The 12489-nt window shown below is 39.1% G+C and overlaps 1 protein-coding gene across 14 annotated transcripts in view; it reads left to right on the forward strand.

Moving 5' to 3' along the window:
• Positions 1-12489, forward strand: part of mast4 (microtubule associated serine/threonine kinase family member 4) — a 133405-nt gene that overhangs the window by 41768 nt on the left and 79148 nt on the right. Inside the window, exon 1 of one of the 14 annotated variants that reach the window (XM_035957591.2) lies at positions 10048-10171. The exons of 12 other annotated variants lie outside the window; for them this stretch is intronic. In XM_035957591.2, the coding sequence (XP_035813484.1) occupies positions 10133-10171 (39 nt within the window). In that variant the 5' untranslated portion in view covers positions 10048-10132. Of the gene's footprint in view, positions 1-10047; positions 10172-12489 lie in introns of those variants that run through there. One more of the 14 variants, XM_055019180.1, reaches the window with a different exon arrangement.

The raw sequence follows: 12489 nt of genomic DNA on the forward strand, positions 1-12489 counted from the left end.
GGAGGAAAATGAGGGACAGAGAATGGCCATATGGCATTCCAGTTTGGAATTACAAAATTATATCCACTGGGAGCAACTATAGCATGATCGAACTTTTTATTGTTATATTTAGGCATTCACGGGACTACAATTAGTAAAAGACAGACAGAAAAAGGCTGTGGAAATAATGTGCTTATTAGGGCTACACAGAGTTTTTTGAAAACTTAATGCACAATTCACAGTGACACACAACTTTCTTGTTTGCACAGCAAGTGATTGAAGAACAGCAGAAAAACACTGCAATGGAAGTTGAACAAAATCACAGCAATAGTAAATAGTGCAAAATTCATTCAAAGAATCATTTTGTCAAATATTTTGCAGCCCAAGCCCAAGGGGTCTGTCTGCTGCAGACTTTTCATAGTGTCATTATTGAAGTGTTTCACAGAACACTACTACTAAATATGTTGTAATGCTTTAGGTTTATTAGCACAACACTTTGAAATAAAATGAAGATTAGATTTTTACTAATAAACCCTCTAAACCCCAAGCAGTTTCAGATGTTCCCCTTGTACTTTTACTTACTATTGGCTCATTATTTTCCACTGCAAAATGAAGTCCTGCACCTCTTTGGAAACAATACAGCCATGAGTAGAGACAAAAAAACTGACATCACAATGCACAACATTTTCCAAATGCCTCTGCATATAGATGTTTTATTTATCACATTTTTCTTTTTTCCATACTCCTCTCTACTACGTGTACACTGCCTGCAGCTCAGCCAAGAAGTCCCTGAAGTTTTGTTATGTGACTGTTGGTTGAAGCTGAGTCACTAACGGCTTTATAGTTGTGCTTGTTGCAGTTGTTTTTTGCAGAATCTTGTTAGTATGTACTGTTTATTTTTAGCAATTCTTATAGTTATACATTTAGAATATTGCGATTTTTGGTTTTAAAGTCTAATTTTAAAACTTAGATTTGGATAATTTTTGTGTTAGAATTGCAAATTAGATTATTAGTTGAAAGACTATCAGAAAGTTGAAAATAAATTATTACTTTGGTGATTGTTTAAAAATAACCCCTTTTGGCCCTGCTGGCAGGTTTTGGGGTTAAGAAGGTTAATAAAGACTTTCAATCCTGGAAAATGTTTAGGTTCAGACTAATATTTTAAATGAGTTAAACCAAATAGCTGTTTCTATTTCACAGTTTCTAGTATATAATTTTTATCAAATTGTGCATCTTAACAGTCCTCCAGTCTTTGTTATGTATACAGTACATGGTCAGATATTAGCTTTACATTTCCTCAGGGTGGAACTCTAATGTAATCATCTCCCTATTCTTATTCTTAACGGTGTTTGTGTGTCCCCTGGTGACTCTGTGGTCAACATCGGGAGAAAATGAAGTGTTTGTGACTGCTGCTCAGATACTGTCTTGTGTGGACACAGGCTGAATGGCTGATGTGTTGCTACATCTTAATGGTATCTTTTGGAGTCGGTAGGACCGACACCTCAGGGGTTCATCTACAGCCACTGTATTATCCTGCCTTCAGAATGAGATCAGAAAGGATGGTGAATTGGTTGACCTTGGGAGGGGAGCAAAACAGACGAGCACCACAGCTTCCAGCCGCTGAATGAAACGTGATGTTTGTCTTGGTTTTCCTCTTAGAGTTTTAATTATTGGTTTGAAAATTGTTTTCTGTTTTGGAGAGATTATTCTTTAGTGTAAAATCCAGGCTTTATCATTAACAGTATACTTAAACTAGGAAAGATGAACCCTGTCACTTATACAGGCGAGCTGGCATTTGTCCTAATGATGGCTATATGACTGGGAAGCACACCAGCAGCTGGCCTCAGTGACTATGACTGAATGGAGGTCTGCCAGCATGCAGACTGTGTTACAGCATGTTATTGTTGTCACTTCTAACCACAGTCAGACTTGGCGGCTATATTCATGTCTGAAGAGATTTACTGTAATTGGCTGTTGGGTTTTGTTACCCCTCATTCAGTTCAAAATGGGCAGCTTTGAGATGTAGTCAGTTAGGGCTCAGGCTGTGTGACTTTTTAAATTTATTTTATGAAGAAAGACTAGCAAAATTGACAATATTTAAATAGATGAGTTGCAAAAGCTCCCAGGAAAACAAAAGCTTAATTTTGCTCTTCTTTATTTGACATGGTCATATTTCCCCTTATATTTTTTTCACAGTTTTACTTGAAAAGCCAAAAGGGTTCTCTAGTTAGACTAAATGCAACCTAGTGCTAGTTCATGCAGGCATGAAGTCAAGTCAGTCACAAGGTTCTATGCTGTTCATTTGGGCTCGTAGTCAGTCCACTCCTCCCTATTAGCACGCCTTATAACTGAGGCAACATTCATTCATTCTTCCCGCTCAGTGCTACCACATTGCTGCTGCTTCAGCCTTCACTGGTCATCAGCCTTCTATGAGTTGGTTTCGGGATGGTTAGCCAATGCAAGTGGAGATGAGCCTTTGTTCAACAAGGACTGTGGGAAGGCCCTGTCTGGGCATTGGCCAACGCCATGAACTCCCCTCTAAACTACAAAACCTATTCTCTCTGCCCATCCTCCGCATTGTATGAATATTTCCTCTGCCTGAATGCCATGAATATTGCCCAAAGGCCCTGAAAAGTTCAAATAATACATTGTCTGTAATGACTACATATAATTGGGCCACCATTTTGTGTTAGTTCATGAAGGTGCATGCTTGCACAGATTCAAAGGAAATGCATCATGCTTGATGCCACTCATAGTCTCATATCTCACATGGTATATTTGTATCAAGTCACTGTAAGAGTGCCTTGCCAGATGTTCATCTGTGTGCAGTCGTCATGCCACTGATCCCCTGCATCTAGATGTGAAGGTATGTGCATGGTTGCACGAATTCAAAGGAAATGCGTCATGCTTGATGCCGCATATAGTCTTATATTTCCTCTGTATCAAAGCTCTATAACAGCTTCTTGCCACGTGTTCTCTGCATGGTTTCAGAGTGCCACTGATCCACACATGCAATGAGAAGGTCATGTCAGTTGACATGAATTCAGAGGAAATGCGACATGCTTGTCGCATCACATAGCTATTTCACTCATTTCACAGGCAGTGACTCCACTCATCTGCTCCGGTCGAGAGCATGGTTTTGGGGTTTGTGATCTCAGGGACTATCTGTGTCATACTTGAGCATCGCTTGAGCAGAGTCACCAACAAACACAAATGCATGCCATTCTGAAATAAATGGTTAAAATCTAACCTGTATAAACTGTAGAAATGTAGAAAGTGTGTTTCTCAAGGCTGTTCCTGGTCAAATATATCTAAAAATATTAAGTGAACTACTGAAAAATGGACTCTTTCTCCTTTGGACGTTCAATGACGCATGAAGATCTGGAAGAAAAATCTTTGTGTGTTTTGGCCTCTGTAAGCCTGACAATTTAACATGTATTTTTAAAAAATATCTCTGTTGGATATACTTTAAATTAGATAGACTGTTATGAAATTTTGTACAAACATTATCTTCAGACAACTAAGACTTTGATGATCGTCTGGCTTTTCAACCACCCTGAACAGCAGGTTGGTATTTGTGGTTTGATTGTAGCAAATATTGGATGAATTACTGTGGATTCTGACACGTTTCAGTTAGTAATATTTGCAATCAGACAATGTAGCTGGAACATCTCATCTAAAGTTGGAGTGTATCTCTAATAAACAAATGCGCATTTATTCATTAGCATGTTCAGTCTTGCATTATAAGTGTATTTTTTAAATTGGCAAATACTACTATGCCAACATGCTAAATTTAGTTGGGAAGCATGTTGAACATTATACCTGCAAAACATCAGCTTGTTAATGTTATTTTGAGTGTGTTGATGATGGCATTCAGCTAAAACACAGCAGTGTCTAAGAGCTGCTTCAGATAGCCTTCAGCAAGGCTGCAGATTCTTAGGTTACATCCACAATAATATGCTTTTATTTTAAAATCTCTGCTGTATTTAATTAGTATCCACTACTCCTGTGCTTTAGAAAAGAGACTTGTTCAAACAATTATTCAATTACTATCGGTTGTTTTCCAAAGCAGAAACTTACAGGCCATGGTAAGATGTCCCTAACCTTTGTGCATGTTCCTATTGCAAAACAGCCTGTAGAACTTCTTTCAAGGCAAGGTTACCTGCCCCAAGTCCCTGCAGTGGGACTTGTGTGTCCTGAATTATCACACCCCTGTCACATCACCTTTTTCAGAAGAAAATAAAGTTGGATCAGAAATTAAGAGTCACAGTTTAATTTCTGCATGGTAACAGTAGCTATGTGTCCAGAGGGAAGGTTCATGTCATATGTGTTTTCAGGTGTGTTAGTACAGACAGATCTTTGTTTCTAGGAAATAATATTTAAAAATACCACTTTAAAATCAAAACATATCTGTATGGACATAGTCTTTTTTAAACTCTGTTGTTGATAACCCAAATTTTAGACTGGGTGCAAATGTACATCCAGTTTTACAAGTATGTGTCCTAAATATTCATAAGAGACACTCCTGAATATAACTTTTATCAAATCCTAAAGAATAGAGTTAGGCTCAGAAATACTGACAAACTGAATGTTGCTGTATTTTTTTCCCGTCAATCTCCTTCTACTCATCTGAACCTTCATTGCAGATTTAAGTGCTGGTTCTGTCAGCAGTGTTTTACCCTCATGTTTGCCTCACTGGACTACTGTTATTGCTTTTTGCTTTTTACCCCTCCTCTATGCTCCTCCATCATGCCCCTGGGTGTGCATGGCACATCTCTCTTGACTGTGATGCTCTTTGGCAGAAAATCAATACTTCACTTCGGGTGTGATATGGAGATAAGACTGTCATAATCCTGATGTTGTGCCTTTGTGGACTCTCATTTTTCCTCGTAATTGTCAGTCAGTGATGTCCTTTACTGATATTGTTGTTGTTGGAGTAGTTTGTTGTTGCAAGAAAGGAACTGCTGTCTATGCAGAGAAACACATACAGGTGTCATAAAACCATGAACCTTTTCAAAAATGCCATAGATTTTCCAGTTAAAACTGAACAACCTGTCTTATTTTTTTAATAAAGCCTGCCACTAATAGATAAAAATACTATTATCAAGCCACAGTAGCGATCCACCCACAAAAGCAGGAAAGTAAAAAAAAGAAGTTAGCCACATGCCCGTTATTGATCCGTTTGTCTGCGATATCTGTCTTTGTTCTCCAGTGCCTGTATGGCTCGATGAATGCAGCTCCAGATTGATTGTGTAGCTCTTTCTTTAATGTAAACCCATAATTTGCATATGCAGCATATTGTTGTGGGTGTATGTATTGTATTATATCTTAATTACTTCATCAGCAGATCTTTCTAGAGTTTCAGATCTGTAAAGGAATAATTAGTGTTACCAGTTTCCTACCAAAAAAGTCTATTTATTGTATTGTTGTGGGTGTAATCGAGTTAAACACACAATGACATGTTTGTATTTTTATGTTTTATGAAGACTAGAGCTTAACAATTAAACAAAGCATTATCCCAATTTGAACGAGTAATTTATCCAAATAGCAGGAATTGCAATTTTTTGATGAAGGCAAAATAATTTACAACATACTGTTTTGTCGATAACTTGAATAATCTAAATGATTAAGTTCCCCTCAAAGAGAGCGATGACTGTTTTATTTAAATTTATTTTGTTTTGGCAAAATTGTATGTCATTGAATAATGCAAATGAAAACAAATGTTCACATAAAGTTCAACCTTATAGAGGTAAACTGGAAACTAAAACATGACAAAAATCATTTAGAAAGAGGGAATATTATTAAGTAGTCCCACTCCAAAACAAATCCAAGCTCTAGCAAACCCCTACACAAAGGGAAAACCTTTGGACACGTTGAAAATTTTGCAGTTCAGTGCAGCTAAAGCAAGTTCTTTTGTCTTTATTGTATAATCATTCTCAAACTTTAGGAGTAGCTTTCAATTTTTTATATAAATATAACCAAATTCACAGCACAGCCACTTTCTTTAACTCATATGGGAACTGAACTGTATTTAAATGTTTTTGAGTACAGAGAGCAGGATAGAAACAAATGGAAACAAAATGCGTCCTGTGTATTTTTTCTCTTGAGGTGCTCGTGCTTTGTGCTGTTGGTCTTAGGGAAGCTGTTATTCTGAACTAAGTTGGACTGTGCTACACCTGCTGTTGTCTGACACTGTAGCAGCCGACACATGACTAGAGCCAAAACCAACTGACTTCATGGTGCAGCAATTATGCAATATTTAAATAAATTAAAAAAACATTAGTCCAAACTGATGCATCAGTCACCGATTATGTTGACTAATGGCAGCAGCTCTGAAGCATTGTGGTGCTGCATTAACTTGCTAGCCAATAAATTCTGTTACATTTTATTTTCTTTCTTTTTTTTTTTTAGATGGAAAAGCAATTAAAAAATGAGCATTCCTACTGAAATTATAACTAATTCATTAATATAATGCATTTCCTCCATCATAATTAAAAGCCTACTCCTGACCTAACTTAACCCTGATTCTAACCAATACTCTTAAACAGCCCTCTTAAGGCTTGTGTTTAAATTGTCCTCACACTCCCAAGGTCTAAAACTCTAATACAAAGATAGATGTACACACACACACACACACATATACACAGATGAGACACAAAAGTAGAAAACAGAAGTTTGTGTGGATGATTTAGCCCTGCAAACGGATACAAAACCTGTGAACACTCTCACTGCAGGGAGTGTTCAGAAGAGACTGTATATTGGTATTTTCAACACTAAGGAAACATAATATGAGTTTACCACATAAGGACTTTTCATGTCGTGTTCATGCTGTGCTTTCGTCTCTGTTTTTTTCACCTGCCCTGTTTATGTTCCACAGAATGTCTTTGGGAATATATTGACCCCACACATCCTCAAATTACAAACCGTGCAGCATGTTACTGCAAACATCTGGGTGTGATATAAATGAAACTGTCACTCTAGATGTAGTAGTTGCAGCTGAGACATTCAACCCCTGTCATCTGCTCTGTTTGAGATACAATTTTCTCTGTTGTGAAATTCAAATGTGACAGTTATGCATAGAGTGACTTTGTGCTTCTTTGAGACCGACAAAAATGAATTGACACGAAAGCCTTGTGGATTTTCCAAGTGGACTCAAGCTGACATCATTTTCATCTTATGAATGCATATATTTACATGCCTGCTCCAATTTATTCAAAATTGGAAAAACCAGAGACGAATTGAGAGTGATGCATTGCACCTATTGGTTCTTCTCAGTTACTATCTTTGCATTTGTTGTCAAGGTTTAAGACTTGCCTTGTCCATTGGGAGGTTGGCTCTACAGGGTTTTATCATGGATGGATATTCTCACTCCTTTGGCTTTAGACAGATGGATTTTTACACTGCTTTGTATGGAGGGAATTGACTCTTTCTTTCCTTACTGCTCTCTTCACAGGCCATGTCCCTCCTCTGCTTGCCTCTCATCTGCAGGTTACCTCTTGGTCTGATAAGCTCAGGCAGAGCAGAGCCTGTAGGTCACTCAATCAGCACTCTCTGCATGCTTTCTGTGCCACCGTTCCCTTTTTTCTCCAAAGGCTGTGGAAACAACCTCAGCTGCCCACCTGCCAGGAGGAAATGAGTCACTGACAACCCCTGGACTTTTCCCAGAGGCTTTTCTGTGGCCCAACTCCAAGGCCATTGGCTCAAACTGTCTGCCTTCATAGCTGCCCCCAAACCCACCTCAAAGCAGCTCTGTGCTGTCTGTTTTCTTTCAAAAAACATCTCTGTAAAAACAGTTTTTTGAAATTTTATTTTATTTTTTCCACAATGGATGTTAAAACAACTTCTGATCATATACCCAACATGTCCAGTTTTTTTCTGGCTTAGAATGGGTCTTCTGGGGGAAACAAGGCAGAAAAATGAGCATCATGAACCCTGGTACTGGTAATGAGTTTGTGTTACCTTATTCCTCAGAAATCTGCCAAAAAATGGCAATTATGCTTGCATAAATTATTATTATATATTATTTATTCTCAATTTTTATTATTTCAGAGCTGATAATTTCCTTCGCCGTTGCCCTCTTTGTGGACACCAATATAAAATCTTGTATACTGCTGAAATATCAGGCACATCAATTAATGAATTAGTGGAGTGATTGACAGAAAAAATATCTTTAACTAGTTTTAAAAATTGATTGATTACGTTAGTTATTTTAAGACTGAAAACTCTAAGCATCCATGTGGTCTTGCTTCCAAATTTTGAAAAATTGATGCCTTTCTTTGTCGTCAATCGTAGCAACCTGAACATATTTGTGTTGTGGGCTGTTTTGTCAAATAGCACAAGCAAACTGGTTGCATCAAGTTGGGCTGCGTGATATTGTTTCAAATGTCCTTTACTAGTTACTGACATTTTATAGACACAATAATATATTGATGAATCATTATAAATGTGATAGACAATCATGACAACCGTAATTGTTTTCAACTGATCGTCTGTCAGTTAATCAATTACTCGATTCATTGTTTTAACAGTGTGGTAGAACTGGGGTGCTTGTTACAGCCAAAGTGTACAATAGAAAAATGGGGACTTTGGGTGTTGAAGAAGACAAATGACCCGTCCCTTGTGTTTCTGCAGCTCTTCATCTTCATTGTCTGTCCAGTGAGGAATTGTCTTAATTGTTCTTTAAGCAGCTACAGACGGAGCAGCAGCTCGAGACCAGTCAGTAGGAAATAACAGGATTCTTTAATTCCCCCAGGTAATCTGGAGGGCATTGTTCAAGCTGAAAAAGTTGACTACTGTAATCCTTGTCCTCTGAGGTTTTAAGGGCTTTATTCAAAAATAGCCTGGTTACCAGAGCACAGACCTGGGCTTTCTACTCTCAGCCCTCTTATCAGCACAGCGACACAAATGACTGTTGCCCCAGCCACTGCAACACTCCATCAGCTTTTTGTTGCAGAGCTTTCAAAATGAGAAAAGTTGATGTAGTGGTCACCTGTCTGACAATCCTGCTTACCTCTTCTACCAACCGTAGTAGCTGTTAGCAGGAGAAATCATTTGAGCTTGGTTGGAGATGAGGAGAATGGAAGGAGCCCACTTAATATTCACAGAGCAGTACCACAGTGAATGGAAATGAGTGAGAGAGAGTAAAAAAAGACAAGGGGGGCAAAGAAAAACACAGACTGAAACAGAATGCGAAATTGCAGGATGGAATTGGCAGCATGGCACATAGAGACAACTTATTTTACAAATGCTAATAATTCATGATGGTGTGGGGACATTGAGTTAGTAAGTGTGAAGAGCCGTAGATCGCCTCAAAACTCATTTCTGTGGAGCTGTAGCGGTGCATGAAATTGTTGGAAATTGACACAGGATCTACATAACAGGTTGTGCCCGTTGATTTCAGCACGATAAAGGTTCAGGGTTGCGGTGTTTGGAATGAGGGAAGCGTCTCCTATGTGTAAATTGGCTCACATCAGCTCATGTGACATTTTCACAGCAGGTTTGAAAGGTCTTGAGTAACAGTACTTTATATATTATGGCAAGTCTTGCTATTTTCCTTTTTATTCCCATATGCAATGCATTTCCTCCTCTCCTTTTACTTTTTCGTAGTCTCAGCTATCATGTTTCTGTCAGTGATCCAGCCTTCTGGAGTGTATTTTGTAGTCTTCATGTGACTCATTGACTGCAATAAGACTGCTGAGGTCTGTCTGCCGCAGACAGGATGCCAGATTCATTGTTGAGGTTGGAGCAGAACAATGCTGGAAAGGATATCCTCTCATTTTCATGGTCATCTAGGGTGTCCAAAAGCGTGGCTGCTCAGAGAAATGAGTCTTGGGGCTCCCACTTGTCCCTGGCTCCCCCCACCACACCTCCCATTCATCCCCACCCGTTGCTACGCTAAATTAGAACTGCCTATCTTCTCCCTCTCTCTCTCTCGTTCCATCTCTCTCCTTCACTCCTGAAGTTACAGAGGAGAGGAACAAGAGGAGGTGTCAGCTGACTGCCCCCCTCCAATCAGATAAGTTCTGATGGAAGTGTTTAGCAGCTGCTAAGATCAGATTTAGCCTGAGGGAGGGAGGGAGCAAGAGGCAGGAGCGAGGCAGTGCAGCATGGCTATGCACCGGTAAGGAGGCATGACAAGTCGGGGCTCTGTACCATGGACGAGTCCAGCATTCTGAGGAGACGAGGGCTACAGGTAGGAAAGACGATATAGCTGTGCTTGGAGCTGTCTGCAGGGTGACTTTGTGCTGTATGCGAGCCTGGTTTGAGAGGCTCCTGCATTGATTGCTCTTTAAACAGAGCACAGTGAGGACTTTCAGACCTTTCTGTGTTACTTGGCAGTACAGTGTATTGATGTGTGCTTGTGTCCCGCATGTGAGAGAATCTCTTGGCAGAACTGTGCTGGCAGTAACGGTTACAAATCCGCAATATTTTCCTTTTCTGCAAAGATTTGTAAATGATAGTTCACGTGGCCATAGATTTGTGTCCAGTGTTACTTTTTAAACGACTGATCACATCATTTTTCACATTCCATTTATGTTAGCTGCTGGCAGGAGGAACCAGAGCTCTGTATTCATGGGGCAGATTGATTACTGTATGTTTTGAGAATGGCTTTCTGGTGCTTTATTGACTTTTTATGACAACTGAGTGCACAGTGAGGCTTTTGCCTTTCTGCCAGAAATCCCGATTGAGGTGTGAGCGAGTTCAGGACAACAGCCGTAACAAATGATGTACTTAATCAAATTATTGCTCCCATCACTCTGGCACAGCACATGATATAAATGAAAGTGTAAAGGGAGGACAGAGTGTCCTGAAATATGAAATTGCTTGTATTTTACAACACACGTCAGATCATTTTTAATCCAAGACCCTTCAGAAATTAATCATTTTCTCCAGCCGAGCCCACACTCAGCAGTAGCTGCTATACCAAGGCATAAATTAGACTTGATTTATAATTTTGCTTGCTCTAGTTAGGACCACGTACAGCGTAATTGATAAACATGTTTAAAAGGAAGCCTCTTTTAAATTCAGCTCAAAATCCTGCATGTGTTTTGGTTTACAAACTCCCTGTGATCCATTGTAATTAGGCTGCACTGTGACTGCTGAATTAAACCAATAAAGCTGCTTTTCTAACTTTCATTTCAACAAAGGTAAGATTTGCTTGTTTGAGAACTTACTTTTCTTCTGTCATGTTTTATTTATTTAGCTGTCGAGCATATTTCAGAATGAAGCGGTAACATTGTGACTTTCATGTTCACAAATTTGGTGTCAATGTGTTCCTCTGAGATTAGGAATCTTTGTGAAAATTAGACAGCAGAAAATGCTGACATTTAATTTATGCTCTTGGAGTTTTTACTTGATGGTCTTAATGACTTTCTCTGGGAACCAATAACCCTTTTTGTAATTGCATTTATCAAAAGCTTCCAAATAGTCATTTTGTGCACAGTTGCCTTAATCTCTCTGTTCCTTTGTTGAACACTACCAACCCCCCCCATTTCTCGCCTTCTTCCACACAAGACCTCTTTATGTTCCCCAAACCAAACACAACGGACGCTCCTGTGGTTGGGCCGCCGTGGCGCTCTCTAACTTTCGCATTCAAAAAGAAACACGGAAGTTAGTTTGCCAGGCAAATGAATATAACTGGTTCAGCTCCACAGTTTCCCATTCATTTCCAGAGCAGAAAGGGATGACATCATTTGTGCCAGACCTTGTTTTTGTTGAGTGAATGGTAACTGAAACTATTTACAGTATGGAGGATGTCAAGACATTCCATTTGTCTTAGCAAACTTGCTGCTTTGTATTGCTGTCATTGTATAAAATATGTACACTTTGAGAGTTGTTTGAAGGAACATCTAATGGGTTCAACTTGGTCACAGTCAAACTTGTAGGTCTGTTAAATGGTGCACTGTAAAATTCTTTGGATTAAAGGAGAAATGTGGAAATTCAACATATAGATGAACATCCATTAAATTAAAGCCTTTACCATTCGAGTAGACACACCATTAAGCTTATCAGCAGCAGGTAAATCTAGTGTACTTGAGTTTAAAATCCTGTGTTGGTGTTGGCATTACCACACTGGTGAAGCAGCAGTGATGCAGTCTGCATCTGTCAGCAACAACTGGTTTTCCAGTGCTGAAGAGGGCAGCAACTGTAGCAATGGAAACAGTGTGGACTATAGCAACTAGGAATATTGCCGAACCATCAAAGAAAAGTTTCTGACACTGCAGATAAAAACTCAGCATTCAAAGGAAGGATTACAGTCTTAACAAGACAGCGCTTAAGGGCAATTACATACAGGTCACCACAAACAGGCAGCGTAATTACTCTCACTGCCAGAAGGGGGAGACAGGTGTTCGCCACTGCAGGTTTAGGCGTTATTTCTGCTCATTTTCTCAACTTGCACTAAGAAATATCTTACTTTGTTTTCCTGCAGAGAGTTTGATGAGAAGATTCCTACCAATCTCTTATCTATCTGTTAAAAATAATGTTTTAAATTATGGTTAGCTTGTGGAT

This window comes from Amphiprion ocellaris, chromosome 17, assembly GCF_022539595.1.
Source record: "Amphiprion ocellaris isolate individual 3 ecotype Okinawa chromosome 17, ASM2253959v1, whole genome shotgun sequence".
In the NCBI taxonomy this organism is placed as follows: Eukaryota; Metazoa; Chordata; class Actinopteri; family Pomacentridae; genus Amphiprion; species Amphiprion ocellaris.